We start from the raw sequence: 16,842 nt of genomic DNA on the forward strand, positions 1-16,842 counted from the left end.
CTTCACAAGGTAGAGAAGAAAGGTTATAAAGGAGAGTGTGTAACTCTGACATGAGGAGGAGAAAAAGATACTTTGCAAAGGAGGTGAAACTTGAATTATGTCCTGAGAAGGAGGAGTTTGCTAAGTGGATGATGGGAGAAGCTAGGAGTGCTACAGGCACCAGCGTTCCCTTGTTAAACAATCTAAGTGTGACAGGCACCAGGCAAATACATGTTTGCTTCCCCTTTCCAAATGGATTTTGGCTGTGGGAGGGAATGACTTAATGTCTTCTTTTCCAATATACTAGCAGATGGTTAAACAAAGTTTTTACAGTTAGACTTGGATTCTAATTCAGCTATATAATTAGCTGTATGACCTTAGTAAGACACTTATTTGTGTTTCAGTTCCTTCATTCATACAATTCAAAAAATAAGAGTCTAGTACAGAGCCTGGCATATATAAAGTGCCATTATTATTTTCTATCATTATCTCATTTAGTCTTTGTAAGCAACTTGGCCTCTAGTTACAATTTCCCCCATTTTTCAGAAGCAGGAGCTCAGCGTAGGTAGGTGGCCTGTCTGAAGTTCACAGGTCAATCCGCAGTCGCCTCCGCAGCCCGTCCGCTTTAATTTTATGTCCGCGCCGGGTTTTCCAAGGCGGCCCCGGGGGCAGGCTCTGGTCCGGTGGCTGCGACTCCGGCGCCAGGGTTTGGGCGGCGCCGCGGCCGGCTCCGGCGGGCGGGCAGGCGGGCGGGGCCAGGCGGGGCGGGGCCAGGCGGGGCGGGGCGGGGCGGGCGTGAGGAGGGAAGTTGTGGAAGTTAGGGGAGACGCCCGCCCGCCCGCCCCGGCCTCGCCTGCGGCCGCTCCCTCCGCCTCCTCCCCGCCCCGAGCCCCAGTCAGCCCGTCCTTCCTTCCCCTTCCTTGCATGATGGAAACACCATGGCTGCGGCGGCCCAGCTCTCTCTGACACAGGTAACGCCACACGCCCGTCCGCCGGGCTTGGCCGGCCGGTGCCCCCTCCCCCACCGCCCTCAGCTTCGCCGACCCAGGCAGCTTCTTGGCTTGTGGGCCGGGCGGCCGGTGTGTGTGAGGGAAAGCGGGTGCGACTGCGGGAGGGCGCCCTCCGGAGCCGGAGCCCCCCTGCGGCCGCCGCGACCTCGCCCAGGGTCGTCGGGCGCCCCCTGCCCCGCCCAGCGCGGCCCCCGCCGCCCTCCGCGCCGCTGCCGAGTGGACTGTGACCCGGCCGCGCTCTGCTGGTGCCGGGCCGGCTCGCGCGGGGCAGCTTTCACCTACCCAGGAAGTTTCCTGCCACAGGGCCGCACGCATCCCAGGTGAGCTCCTGTTGAGCTCGCGCGGGCCGGCCGCACCCCCGGGCCGCACGAGGCTCGCCCGCTAGGCCGGCTGCGCGCCGCCCCCGGTAGGAGTTGCCTTCCAGAGCCGGACGCGCAGGCCCCCCAAGCCAGTCTTTCCTTTCCAGACTTGCCTTTCTCCCAGGGTCCGACGGAAGCCCTCCCTTCCCAGAGTTTAATGTAGTTAGCCTCGCCTCCAAAGAAGTCTTATCCTACTCAACTACCCACTCTGCCGGCCCCTTCCTCCGTTGAGCCTCTCCCCCTCCTGATCAGGTTTCCTTCTGGGTCAGACCCCCAATGCAGCCTTTTCCCACCCACGTCTGCTTCCACTTCAACTTCCCCTCGGGGGGGCTCACGCCTGATCGCTGTCCAGGTGGATCCCTTTAACGGGTGTGGTGGCTCCGCCAGTCTTGGTGCCAGGAACGGCCTCCCGGGGAGCACTTTTCTTGGGGGGAATCCTCAGCAAAACCTGTTCTCGAGCTTCCCTCTTGCCTCGTTGCTTCCTGTCAAAGTCCAGTCCTTGTGCTTCTCAGAAAACCTCTAAACATCACTCACACTGGGAACCTGGTCCCTCCCTCTCTGTAAAGAAGCCAATTACAATGTAAACATGGTGTCCGGGATGATAAGGTGACAGACACCTGCCAGTTCCTTCCTGCTCCTGTGACCCAAACTCTCCCCCGCGTCTCCTCAGACGGTTCTCTCCAGAGCTGGTGGCGCGTGCTTCCCGATTGGGGCCCACCCCGTCTTCCTTGCCTGCATTGTGGTATCTCACTGCCATCTTGTACTCCTTGGCCTAGATTCGTCGGTGCTTCTAAGGCCTTAGCGCTGGGATAGGGCAAACATTTCGGCAGTGGAGTTTTCTGTGTTTAAAATCAAGAGGCTTTGGGGTGCTTTGCCTAGCACTGTAGGATAGAGAGAAAAAAATGTTTTCTCAGAAACCAGGAGTCACGTACATGCTTCATGTAAAATAACTAACCCGTGTTTGCAGGAATTCTAAGTGTCATAAGGGAAGTCTATTTCCCAGTTTTTTTGATGGTGGTGGTGGTTGTCCTGTTCTGACAAGCAGATAACAGTGGGGAAGAACCCTTTAACATGGAATGTGGTGGTTTAGTCTTGGTTATGTATGTTTGGAAGGGCCCTCCCAAAACTCAAATTTCAACAACGACAGCACTGACTTTTAGGTATTCACTTTCTGTGAGTCTAGTTAGTGACTTGCATTAAACAAGATCCCTGTTGGCAGGCTGTTGTTTTCTGGCTCTGTTGGCCAATTCTGGCAGGAGTTTTCCCTTGAAGATTTTGTGCTCTTAAAGACTTCCGTAAAATTGCTTCTCAGTTGTGTGCATACTTTATTCTCTCCCTGGGTAATACCATGTTTTTAGCTTCTATTTACATCATTCATCTCTGGAGAATTGCTTCAAGCTCTGTCAGTTTTATAGCCATTTAAAAAATTTACATATGTTCTTGGGTTATATATTTAGGTATTAATGTGTACACAGTAAGTACGGAATCAGTAGTAGCTATTATCCTTCAGTGCCTCACATATGAGAGAATATACGTTGGTCGTTAATTTTTATTGATAATTCAAATAAGTAAATTCAGAATATTCTGATTTTAAAACATGAAGAGGCAATAAGAGGGATTACGAAGGCACAGGAAAAAAATAACATTTCCAGTTGCTAGTATACCCTAATGTGCCTCCTTGTTACTTCAAAACTTTGCAGATTTGTGGTTTTTAAATTAAATTTAATTTTTTTATAACTCCCTGAGCCCAATACACTAAGATAACAATGCAGCCTGGTTTCACATTCATTACTGACCCGTTTGTCATCCTCTGTTCCCCCCACCCTGCCCACCCTCCCAACACACACATTTAGACATAGGCATACTCAAGTGAGAGCTCATTCAGGGCAGGGACATCTTTTAATCCATCTTTCTCCCATGGTACCTATCTGGAAGAAAGTAATTAATAACTGTTGTAGGAATGACTGAAAGCTCTAAAGGGTTCTATAACAGTTATGGAGATTAAACATGCTCAAGTTAATTTCTGCTTCTGTTCATATGTTGATGATTTTCATTCAGCAAATATTTTTATAGTACCTATTATGTACTAGACATTGTACTGGGATTATCGTGTTTATAATTTCTTGCCTTTACCAATTAAGCAAAACTGAGTTTGGGGAAAAAATGTGAAAAATGTTTTAGCTTATGCCTTCCTTCCTTTTTCCAAGCTTGCCAACCAACCCTTCAACTCCCCAGCCACCAAAATAAATTATCTAAATTATTATAGTCTAGCTTCTAGAGATGATAGAATGCTAGAGTACCGAAATGTTAGTTCCAGTTCTGCTTTGGCCACAGCTACCTGTATGGGTTTGGGTTAAATATCCAGGCCTCAGTTTTCTTAAGTTTAAAAGAGACTCAACAGATATTTGCTGAGCATTCAGTATGTGCTAGGAATTACTCTAGGTACTGCGGATATATATACTCATGAACAAAAATAGTTAACAATTCTTTGACCTTGGAGACAAAACCTGGAACTTATTTCTGCTAGAGGAGTTTGAATTAGCTGATCTAAGGACCTTTCCAACTCTTAAGATCCTGTTTTATAGACAGTGTTCTATGATTTATAGACCTAGTGGACTTTCTCTGGGTTCTTTAGTGCTTTACAGCCTTAAATGTTTTCTAATTCAGTTGTCTTTACTAGGTGTTCTGTTTACTTCTTGTCAATGAGAAGTAAAACCTGAGGGAGAAAGATCTTGATGTTTGCTTCTGTTGGTAGATTAGAAAAAAAGCATGTAATACTTAAAAAAAAAAAAAAAAGTTTCCAATAGTCAGTTTTACTCCCTAATGCCCATATCCCTAATAATAATAATACTGTTAACTTCCCTTTGGGAATTACTGTATGCCAGGAATTTTACTACACTTAGAATCTAACGATATGTTTTACAAATTAGAGAAGCTAGTAAGTAAGCTAGTAAGTGGTGAATCTACGATTTGAACCAAGGTCTGTAGGACTTCAAAAGCTATTTCACTGTTCTTCTCTGTGTACTAGATGCTTGGCATATCCAACGCTCCCTTACATTTTTTGTTCTTTTTTTTTGGCATATGCCATTGTCTTAAGTAGTAAGCCTCTTGAGGATATAAGCCATGGTTTTTGCCTCTGAATCTAGTGCCTTTGATAATATCTTGGATGATACAATTGTGTGTTCAAAGTTAGTGCTATTGATGATAAAGGTTTTATTTTACTGAGATAGGATTTGAATATTTAAAATAGTCTTTTAGCAATTCAGCTTTATACTGGTTTTCTTGCTTTAGTTTAGCAAGAATTTTGTTTGTTTGTTTTGTTTTGTTTTGAGACAGGATCCCACTCTGTCACCCAGGTTGGAGTACAGTGGCATGATCAAGCTCCCTGCATCCTCAACCTTGTGGGCTCAAGGGATCCTCCCATTTCAGCCTCCTGAGTAGCTGGGACTACAAGCGTGCATCGTCATGCCCAGCTAATTTTTAAAATTTTTTTGTAGAGACAGGGACTCACTCACTATGTTGTCAGATTCTTTTTTTTTTTTTTTAAGTAATAAAAAAGCCCTTAAGTAGGGACTTAATTTTAAAAATCCTAGTATATAAATGGTATAACAACAGTTTTAATGCTTTTTTTTGTTAAATTACAAGAGTGATATAACTGTATTACAGAAAACTTGGAAATTAGAGGAAAACATCTCCCATAATTTCACAGTTTGTAGTGTTTATTTTCAGTTTCATTTTTTAAACAAGTACACAGTACAAGTGCTAATAAACATATCATCTTAGTAGTCTGGTTTAACAATTATGACAGTAAATACAGGTTAGTTTGAAAATGACAACATGTTCTCAGAAGCAGAAAAGTGATATTGTTCTCAACATGACAGATATTTGAGTTCCTACAATGGGAAAGGCACATTAATGATGTTTTTCTTTATTGCCTATAATTATGGTTCGATATACTCAGGAAATCTCTTGGGAGAGATATCTAACCCTTCTCAAAGATGGCTTGAAATGTTCAGCACTTGGGAGAGGTTGTCGTAGTTAAAATTAATTAGGAACAAGTTCATCCAATAGCGAGTCTCTCAGGAATAATCTAAGAGTGCATTCCTTTGTTTTCACTCTATTTGTAGACAGAATGCTAGTAACAGACTAACGTAATAGAAAAAGATTGAGTATCATTAGCAACGAATCATAGTTCAGAATCTCTGCAATCTCTAATAGTGTGATTTTAAAGGCCCAATCTAAGGTATTTTACTTGTTCTTTAGGGAATTACAAAAAGCACTTTACATACTTGTTTGTGAGTTTGGGGCTTAATAAAATTGGGAGCAGAAAAGATAACTACTGGGTACTGGGCTTAATACCTATGACACAAGTCCACTGATGTAACAAACCTTCACATGTACCCTTGAACCTAAAATAAAAGTTAAAAAAAAAAAAAAATCAGTACTCTGGAAACCAAAACCAAGTAAATGGCCTGAGAGAGATCTGGTTAGTTGGAGAACTGGTAGAAATAATAAACGAAAAGTTACTCCAGGCAGAGTTCATTAGGCAAACTCATATGCTGGAGTTTAATTTTTAAAGCAGTTGAATCAACAAGGTATGCCTTCATTAAAAATTATATTTATTAGGTGTTTTTAATAATCTGAGGAATCTTGTAAATTGAATGCTGTATTACAGTAAAGTGAACATTTTTTTATTTAGACAAATGATCTAACCCAGTTAAGCATGCGTAGAAAAAAGCCTGGAAGAAAAAAAACACTAAAATTTTATAGTAGCATGGTTGTAGTTTTTATCTACCTTGTTTTCAACAGTGAGAATGTATTCCTTCTGTAATCAACTGATTTAGCTTTTCTCTACGGCATTTTTGAAAATTTATTCATTTAAATTGAATACACAATAACTACGTGTAAAGTAAAGCTTTGTGTTCTAAGATTGCGTCTACACTTAGTTTTCATCCTAAACATTTAGAGAAATTGATTAGAGGAATGATAATAATTATATTAATTGATTTGGACAATTCAGTTAGAGGACTAATTTATAATTTTTTGTGCTGCTTTATAACTTAGCAAAGCATAACCTATGAACTAAGCTATTATTATCATCATTTCAAATTGGAGGATACTGAGGCTCAGAATTTGGGACTTAGGTTTTATAGTTAGTACATTAAAAAGCCAATATAAATTCATGTTTAAAAAAATTCATACAATGCTAGTGAAGTCTCCTTTCTGCTTTAGGCCCTCATTTGCTTTCCCAGAGGCAGCCATTCTTGCCAGTTTCTTGTGTGAATTTCCAGTAATAGTCTGTGTATATGCGAATAAATATATATGTATACTGTATATGTATATTCTTTTGTGTAAGCTGTTTATTGTTTCATAGTTTGCTGTTATATTATTTTTAGCTTAACTGATTTAGGAGATTGCTCTATATCATCACATATAGATCTCCCTTATTGTTTTCAAAACCTCAGGGTTTTTCTATATGTGAACTTACTGTTATTTATTTTACTGGCCACCTAATGCTGGACATTTATTTTGTTTTCAATCTTTTGTTACAACTATGCTGCAGTGGATACTCTTTTACATGTTTTTGTGCACATGTGTGAGCATATGGATTAATTTCTAGTAGGTGTAATTTTTGGGCCAGAGGATACTTTTAATCTGCATAGATACTGCTAATTTGGGGTAGGCATAGTGGCTCAGGCCTATAATTCCAGTGCTTTGGGGGGCTGAGGCGGAAGGATTGATTGAAGCCAAGAGTTCAAGGCCTGGGTAACATAGTGAGATCCATCTGGGACAAAAAAAAAATTTTTTTTAATTAGCTGGGCATGGTGGTGTGCGCCAGTAGTCCTAGCAGGCTACAGGTGAGCTATGATTAGCAGGTTACAGTGAGCTATAATTGCACCACTGCACTCCAGCCTAGGTGACAGAGCTAAGACTCTGTCTCCAAAAAAAAAAAAAAAAAAAAAAAAAAAGATATTGCTGATTTACACTCAGAAACACTGTAGCAGCACACGTTTGAGAGTGTCATTTCCTCCACAGCTTGATCAACATGTATATTATTGTCAGTCCAGTAATCAGAAAGATTTCAAACAATTTCATTGTTTTAGTTTGTTATTTCTTTATGGGTAAGGCTGAACTTATTTTTTTTTCTTTGAAATCATTTGTATTTCTTTTTTTATAAACTGCTTTAGTCTTTTACCTGTTCTCTTGATGGGCTGTTTGTCTTCTTTCTCACTGATTTGTAAGAACTCTTCTTATATTTAGGAAATTTGCCCTTCTTTGCAAAATTCTTTGCAAAATTTTTTTCTCTGAAATTTTTTTTGTTTTTGGCATTTTTTGATTATGTAGAAATATTTGTTTTATATGTTTAACTTGTCAGTCTTTTCTCTTAGAGTTTCTGCAAAATCTAGATTTTTAAACTTCAGGAGCAGAGGCAGACTAATATAACTGCAAGAGCACACCTGTTCTGCCCCTGAGTAGTTCTGTGATCTTGGGCAAATTACTTAACCTCTTAAGTGCACTCATTTGCATATTAGAAATAAACTACTGAGACTTCTTGGGTATTATTGAGACCTCTTAAGCATGTTGTGATTACAAAATGAACTGGTGACTTATTTTCTTTAGCCACTCCTGTAGTTTCCCAATTTGTTAAAAGCTGGCCTTGTACCCTGCCTCATATACTCTGCTTTCCTATCACATAAATGTGAACTTCTGAATATTTTGTGCAAAAGTAAGATAGAAATGAGGTAGAAGAAACTCATTTTTGTGATATAAATAAGGCTTTCAAATGAATCAGAGGTGCAATTAAAAAATAAAAGTTGGGCTCTTTTTAAAACTTGTTTTTATGTGGTAAAAATATACAAAGAAAAGTAAGCCTCACTTCCTCCCTCCTTTAAACTGGGGATTATTATAATGGGAATATAACAGTACCAGGAGTTTTTCATCTGAAATAATCAAACTGCTTATTCCTTACTAAATCTGCAATAAGAATACAAATTTGACTAAGAATGCTAGGATAAGAACATATTTTTTGGAGGAAGACGTTTATATTACAGTACTTCATAGTTTTTTAGATCATGGTTTCTCAGCCTTGGCAGTTTGAGATTTTGGGCTGGAGAATTTCTTGTTGTGGGAGGCTGTTCTGTGCATTGTAGGGTGTTTTGCAGCATCCTTATCCATTAGACGTAACACCTTCACCAGTTGCAGCAATCAGAAATATTTCCAGACACTGACAAATATTTCCTAGAGGATTAAATTGCCTCTGGTTTAGAATCACTGGTTTATTTATTTATTTTTATTTAAAAGTTTTAGTACTTTTGAGAGAGAGTCTCGCTCTGTCATCCAGGCTGGAGTGCAGTGGTGTGATCTTGGCTCACTGCAACCTCCACCCCTGGGTTCAAGCAATTCTCGTGCCTCAGCCTCCCGAGTAGCTGGGATTACAGGCGTGCATCACCACGCCTGGCTAATTTTTTTTATATTTTTAGTACAGATGGATTTCACCATGTTTTCCAGGCTGGTCTCTATCTCCCGACCTCAAGTGATCCTCCTGCCTTGGCCTCCCAAAGTATTGGGATTATAGTGTGAGCCACTGCGCCCGGCCAAATCACTGGTTTAGATATATACTTATTTATTTATTATTACTTTTTGAGGCGGAGGTCTGGCTGTGTCACTCAGGCTGGAGTGCAGTGGTGTGATCTCGGCTCACTGTAACCTCTGCCTCCTGAGTTCAAATGATTCTCCTGCCTCAGCCTCCCAAGTAGCTGGGATTATAGGTGCCCACCGCCACACCTGGCTAATTTTTGTGTTTTCAGTAGAGACGGGGTTTCACCATGTTGGCCAGGCTGGTCTCGAACTCCTGACCTCAGATGATCCTCCCTCCTCAGCCTCCCAAATTGCTTGGGATTACAGGCGTGAGCCATCGTGCCCGGCCTAGATACATACTTTCTGTGGTCCATTAGGACATATAAGGTATACTTTCTAGGGGTGAGGACAGGGGAAAGAGTTTATCTTCATATTTTTATTCTTAAGCCTGCCATGAGCCATGATTGACTCCTTGTGCGTAAATATTGAGCTTAAAAAACTTAAATGAGAAGGCAACCTGAAATTGTGAACTTAATTTTGTGTGTGATTTCTCCGCCTTTTTTAGTGTGATCTCCTCCCTCTCCCGGCTCCACTGTAGTTTGGAAACTGAGTGTGGTCTTCTTTTAGTTGTGGAACAGTTCTATCTAGTGGGCTAAGTATCAATACAGAGATCCTGGAAGGAAAACATTCTTATGCCACTGTTGAGAAGGAAGAGGACTGATGCTTCTAGAACACCTAATAAATACTAAATACTTTTAGATGATCTACATACATTATTTCACTTAATCTTCATAGCCTTTCTACAAGTAGGCATTAATCTTCTGTATTACTTGCTCACGGTTGTATTTTAAGTGGGAGAGTTGAGACTTGAACCCAGGCACATCTGTTCTCCAAGTACATTTGCTATGCTGCTTCCTATAGTCATTGATGATATTTCAGTCAAATTTTGGGATAAAAATGAACATTCATGTGATCTTACATTCCTCTATTGTTATGTAAAAGAAATTATCCAGTGGTGTGTGTGTGCGTGTGTTTGTGTGTATTGGGGGGGAGGTCAATAGTGGGATAATAACAATAATACTTACTGAGCACACTTACGTGTCATGTGCTATTTTCAATAATCTTTACAACCTGATGAACCTTTCAGTATTCTTTACAACTTGGTAATCTTTATATCCCTGTTTTACAAAAACAAAACAAAACAAAAAACTGGGACACAGAGGTGAAGTAATTTGTTCAAGGTCAAACTGCTGCTAAGTGGTAGAGCCAGAATTGTAACCCAGTAGTCTAAGCAACTCAGATATTGATTGAATGAGTCTGCATTTTTAAGGGCAAAATGGCTCTGACAGAGCTAATTGTGGTACCATTCCTTGGTTATAGCTGAACATATGTTGTAGGCTACTACATCTTCCTATGTGAAAATCAACTTATCATTGCATACACCACATCTCTAGAAAGTGATTGCTGCACGAAGTTATAGTGGAGAGTTTTTGTAGACATAGTAGAAGGTAGTTTTTCATTTTGCAACCTCCAGATTTATTGCTCATGAAAATCTAAGCTTGTCTAGGTTAGTGTACATCATACCAATGTTTACTTTTAAGCTAATATTCTCTCAGACATGGTTATTTGGACTTGGAGTTTCTACAGTATTGTATTGCTAAAGATAAAATGTATCAGAGACTCCCTATAAAACAGACTTTTATTGAATAAAACCTGGAACCATTAGCTGTAATGATTTCTGATCCTCAGATGAACATTTTTGAGAACTAGCATAAAATAATGAGAGAGATCTTGGGCTCTGAAGTTAGAATGTCTTAGGTAAATTGATAGATTTTAGTTATATGAGCTGTTATTTTTTATGAAATGTTGCACTTAATTAGAATTTTGATGGATCATTTATACTAAGGATTATTGATAACTTCATTCCATCTTTTGTTCTGTAGGTACAACATAGATATAGCATTATGCATATATAAAAAATATGAAATTATATGCATTAAAGGTGCTTACAGTATTGATGGTTGATCCTCTGTTTCAGAAAACATTTACTAGATGCTTCCTGTGTGTCACTACTCTAGTAAGCCTTGGACATACAGAATAAGACCATGACATTTGCTCTGAAGTAGCTTTTGGTTTTTTAGGGAGATAAACACTGACTTTCTTGTGTGACAAGTACTGTGATAAAGGATGATAGAAGTAAGGCAAGGGGGTGCCATGAGAGAATCCTGTGATTATGATGAAACTTTTGGTGGTAATGTAGTTTTTAATTACTTATTGGTTTTATAGGATCCAGGGTTGTTACTGTAGAGGATATTTAAACTGTACTTGAAAGGATAACATAAATCTATAGGAACATTTGATTCAAGTTAAATTGTATTTTGGTGCATAGAGTCTATATTGTGGGATATAACATCAATTTTCTTATGAGATTCCTTGTTTTATCTTTTCTTTGTAATAAAGGAAGAATTTTTAACTTTGACCATAGGGCATAGGAAGGGGACTCAAGGATAGACTTCAAAAGATCTGTGATCTACTCCAAAACAGTAGGTAAAATATTTTGTATATATATTTTAACAGAGTATCAAGATTCTCATCCCAGGGACACTGAGAGAAGTTTTACGTAGTGGGAAGAACACTGGATATAGTACAAGACAAACCTGGATTGAATTGTAGCTCTGCCATTTGTGACATCTCTGAGTGATCATGGCAAATTACTTAAACTCTTTCATTTGCTTATATATGATGTATACACATTGTTGAGATATAGGAGACATTTGGTAAATAGAATTCTTGTATTATTATTAATACTTACCTGCAGAATTTATATGTATTTGTTTAAATTTTCTTTCTTTCTTTCTTTTTTTTTTTTTTTGTGACAGAGTCTTGCTCTGTTGCCAGGCTGGAGTGCAGTGGTGCGATCTCGGCTCACTGCAACCTCCACCTATCGGGTTCAAGCGATTCTCCTGCCTCAGCCTCCTGAGTAGCTGGGACTACAGGTGCGCACCACCATGCCCAGCCAATTTTTGTATTTTGTATTTTTAGTAGAGAGGGGTTTCACCATGTTGGCCAGGATGGTCTCAATCTTCTGACCTCATGATCCACCTGCCTCGGCCTCCCAAAGTGCTGGAAATACAGGCGTGAGCCACCGCGTGGGGCCTAAATGTTTTTTCATTTCCAGTATTCTTCACTCACTAAAGAAAACTTGGAACATGCAAGTCGAAAAGTAGAAGATAGATCACCATCCACACCATTCTTTAAATTTTAGTCTTTTACATTGTTTCTTTTTTTTCCAAATGTAGTTATTATCTCTCTTTCATACACACACACATATATATGTGTGTATATATATGTATGTAACATTTTTTATTCTGTTCTCTTTTTTTTTTTTCTGAGATGGAGTCTTCCTCTGTCACCCAGACTGGAGTACAGTGACGTGATCTCAGCCCATTGCAACTTCCATCTCCCAGGTTCAAGCAGTTCTCCTGCCTCAGTATCCCAAGTAGCTGGGATTACAGGCGTGTGCCACCATACCTGCCCAATTTTTGTATTTTTGGTAGAGATGGGGTTTCACCATGTTGGCCAGGCTAGTCTTGAACTCCTGACCTTGTGATCTACCTGCCTCAGCCTCCCAAAGTGCTGGGATTACAGGTGTGAGCCACTGCACCTGGCCTATTCTGTTTTCTTTAAGTGTTTTCCTATGTGGTCTGCTTAGCATCTTTTTAATGTCTTTGGAGCATATTAATTGATTGTATGCTTTATAGTTTAAGCCCTAATGTGTACAGATATTTTATATATGTCCACTATAATTTATGCTATTGCAAATAACCTTTGCTCTACCATTTGATAATTTTTTTTCTGTAGAGTTATATGTGGTACTTATTATATTATTGAATTATTTTTCTGTGTATACATTTGAGTTTTGAAATCAAATGAATGAATTTTTAGTTTATATTTTAAGATCTTGAATGGTAAAGCAGACAGTAGCAAGGGTTAACTCGAGCAATAATCTGAAAAATGCTATTCTGAAGGGATTAAACCGAGCATATTTAATTTGGTTGCAAGGGTCATTTATAGTTTTGTCAGAGTTCACTTAGCATAGGAAATTGGCATTAAAAGTTGTGAGCTTGAAGAAGATTGAAATATTTCAGTTTGTATATACAGTTTTCACCCTTCTCTGCAGTCTGTATTGCTTTCATTCTTAGTTTGTTCTCTACATTCTTAGTTTGTTCTCTACATTCTGTTCTGTTCTGTTTTTTTGTTTTTTTGTTTTTTTCTGGCACACTTTTATGCGGCGCCTTGTAAGATCTGGGGGTGGATTCTGGACCATCTGGCACTTCAGAATAGCTCAAAACCTTAACTCTCTTGACTCTACTTTGAGCCATACTTGCTTGAAATGTCCTGGTTTGTCTCTCTGCTTGGCACGTTTTCTGCTTTATACCCTCAGAGCTTTTTATGACTAATTTCTTCCTTAGGACAGGAATTTTAAGAGTACCAGTATTCATAAGTTAAAGTGGACAAGACTTATTTCACTGTAAAATTCACCAAAAAAACCCCTCATAAACTTTGCAATCTGTTTTTAAATGTATAATTGACATGAGCACTTATGTCTGTTTGATAAATATTTAAAATATTCAAAAATGGAATTTTTTAAGGTACTGCTTATAGTTTTTCTTTGATTATGAGGCCAGTTAGAGAGGAAAGTGTAATTCTGCAAATTGTAAATCTACTGAGTTGATTTCTAGTCCTAGCTTTAAAATACTTCATATGTCCAAATCAATAATAAGTTAAAAAGATATACCTGCATTTAAAAATATGAGCCATCTACCAATTCCAAAAAGCTGTGGAGGTAGTTAATGTATAAAATATTTAAACATTGTTGGCTGGGCACGGTGGCTGACGCCTGTAATCCCAGCACTTTTGGAGGCTGAGGTGGGAGGATCACCTGAGGTCAGGAGTTTGAGACCAGCCTGGCCAAAGTGGTGAAACTCCGCCTCTGCTAAAAATGCAAAAATCAGCCGGGTGTGGTGGCAGGCACCTGTAATTCTAGCTACTCGGGAGGCCAAAGCAGGAGAATTGCTTGAACCTAGGAGGCAGAGGTTGTAGTGAGCCAAGATTGCGCCATTGTACTCCAGCCTGGGTGACAGAGCAAGACTCCATCTCAAAACAAACCAACAAATAAATAAATAAATAAATAAATTGTAGGGAGCCAAGATTACGCCATTGCACTCCAGCCTGGATGACAGAGTGAGACTCCATCTCAAAAAATAAATAAATAAATAAAAATAAAATGAAATATTTAAACATTGTTTACTTTTATTAAGAGACTTTTTTTGTAGCTTTATGCTCCATTGTTCTTTTCTAAAATTTTTATTTTTTACTTTTTAAACAGTTTAATTGAGATGTAATTCACATACCATACAACTTACCCTATAAAGTGTACAATTCAGTGGTTTTTAGTCTCTTCACAGATACGTGCAAACATCAATTTTAGAACAATTTTATCACCTCAGAAAGAAACTTGTACCCCTCAGCTATCACCCTCCCATATTGCATGCTTCCCCCCAGCCTAAGCAACTATTAATCTACTTTCTGTCTCTATAGAGTTTGTTATTCTGGACTTTGTATGAATGGAATAATATAATACATATGACTTATGACTGCCTTCTATCACTTTTTGTGGTTTATCTGTGTTGCAGCAAGTATCAGTAATTCATTCCTTTTTTTGGTTGAAAAATATTCCATCGTATGGTTATACCACATTTTGTTTTTCCGTTTGTTCATTGGTGGATATTTGGGTGGTTTCCACCTTTTGGCTGTTATGAATAATGCTTTTATAAGCATTCATATACAAGGTTTTGTGTAAATATATGTTTTCACTTCTCCTGGGCACATATCTGGTCATGTGGAAATTCTGTGTTTAATCATTTGAAGAGCTGCAGATTTTTTTTTTTTTTTTTTTTTTTTTTTTTTTGAGACACAGTCTCACTCTTTCACCCAGGCTGGAGTGCAGTGGCACAATCATGGCTCACTGCAACCTCTGCCTCCTCAGTTAAGCGATTCTCCTGCCTCACCCTCCTGAGTAGCTGGGACTACAGGTATATATCACCACACCCGGCTAATTTTTGTATTTTTAGTAGAGACAGGGTTTTACCGTGTTGTCTGGGCTGGTCTCAAACTCTTGGCCTCAAGTGATCCACCCGCTTCAGCCGCCCAAAGCACTGGGATTATAGGTGTGAGCCACCACGCCCGGCTGCTGACTGTTTTAGAGCAGCTGCACCATTTATATTTGTACCAGCAGTGTACCGGGATGAAGATTTCTCCACATCCTCTCCAGTAATTGTTCTTAGCTGATTCTTTGATTTTGGCTTACTTTTTTTAGTATCTCATTGTGTTTTCGATTTTCATTTCTCTGATGATTAATGATGTCAAGCATCTTTTTATGTGCTTATTAGCCATTTGTATATCTTCTTTAGAGAAATGTCTATTTACATTCTTTGCCTGTTTTAAAATTGAGTTGTCTTTTTATTATTGAGTTGTAAGAATTCTTTATGTATTCTAGATAGAAGTCCTTACTAGATACGTGGTTTGCATGTATTTTCTCCCATTTCATGGATTATTTTCTTGATGGTGTTCTTTGAAGTACTTTGAAGTTTTTAATTTAATTTTAATTTATTTTGTTTTCAGACAGGGTCTTGCTCTGTTGCCCAGGCTGGAGTGCAGTGGTACAATCACAGTTCATTGCAACCTCGACCTCCAGGGCTCAAGTGATCCTCCCACCTCAGCCTCCCCAGTAGCTGGGACTACAAGTGCACGCCACCTTGCCCAGCTAATAGTTTTTATATTTTTTGTAGAGATGGGGTTTCACCATGTTGCCCAGGCTGGTCTTGAACTCCTGGGCAACATGCTCGCTTTCGCCTCCCAGAGTGCTGGGATTACAGGCTAACATAAGCCACCTTGCCTGGCCTGAAGTTTATAATTTTGATAAAGTCTAATTTATATATATTTTTCTTTTGTTGCTTGTGCTTTTGGTGACATAGCTGAGTCTTTTGGCAAATCTAAGGTCATGAAGATTTATCCCTGTGTTTTAAGAGTTTTATAGTTTTAGCTATTATATCTAGGTCCTTGATCTATTTCAAGTTGATTTTTATATATGGTGTGAGGTAAAGGTCCAACTTCATTTTTTTGCTAGTGGATATCTTTTGCTTGTGACATGGTATTCCAGCATCATTTGTTGAAAAGACTATTCATTCCACATTGAATGCTCTTGGCACTCTTGTCAATAATCAGTTAACCATAGATGTATGATTTAGTTCTGACTTAATTCTGTTCCATTGATCTATATGTCCTGTGCAGTACAACACTGTCTTGAGTATTGTTGTTTTGTAATACATTTTGAAATTGGGATGTGTTAGTCCTCTAACTTTGCTTTTTTATTTTTTATTTTTTGTTGTTGAGACAGAGTTTCACTTCTGTTGCCCAGGCTGGAGTGCTGTGGTGCAAACTCGGCTCATTGCAACCTCTGCCTCCTGGGTTCAAGCGATTCTCCTGCCTCAGCCTCCTGAGTAACTGGGATTACAGGCACATGCCACCATGCCTGGTTAATTTTTGTATTTTTAGTAGAGATGTTTAGTAGAGTAGACCATGTTGGCTAGGCTGGTCTCAAACTCCCGACCTTAGGTAATCCACCCGCCTCAGCCTCCCAAAGTGCTGGGATTACAGGCATGAGCCACTGCGCCCAGCCTACTTTGCTTTTTTCTTTCAAGATTGTTTCGGCTATTCCAGATTCCTTGCAATTCTATCTGAATTTCAGAATCAGCTTGCCAGTTTCTACAAAACAGTCAGTTGGAATTCTCATATAAATTGCATTGAATCTATAGTTTGGGGAGTATTATCTTAACAAGGTCTTCTGATCTATG

General features: G+C 39.5%; 1 protein-coding gene across 4 annotated transcripts in view; it reads left to right on the top strand.

The window, feature by feature from the left end:
• The first annotated feature begins 745 nt into the window (after positions 1 to 745).
• Positions 746 to 16,842, top strand: part of EPS15 (epidermal growth factor receptor pathway substrate 15) — a 164,529-nt gene continuing 148,432 nt past the window's right edge. For all 4 annotated transcript variants that reach the window (XM_063698773.1, XM_031014168.3, XM_063698780.1 and 1 more), the window contains exon 1: positions 746 to 950. In XM_063698773.1, the coding sequence (XP_063554843.1) occupies positions 918 to 950 (33 nt within the window). In that variant the 5' untranslated portion in view covers positions 746 to 917. The remainder of the gene's footprint in view (positions 951 to 16,842) is intronic.

Source organism: Gorilla gorilla, chromosome 1 (genome assembly GCF_029281585.2).
Source record: "Gorilla gorilla gorilla isolate KB3781 chromosome 1, NHGRI_mGorGor1-v2.1_pri, whole genome shotgun sequence".
Taxonomy (NCBI): domain Eukaryota; kingdom Metazoa; phylum Chordata; class Mammalia; order Primates; family Hominidae; genus Gorilla; species Gorilla gorilla.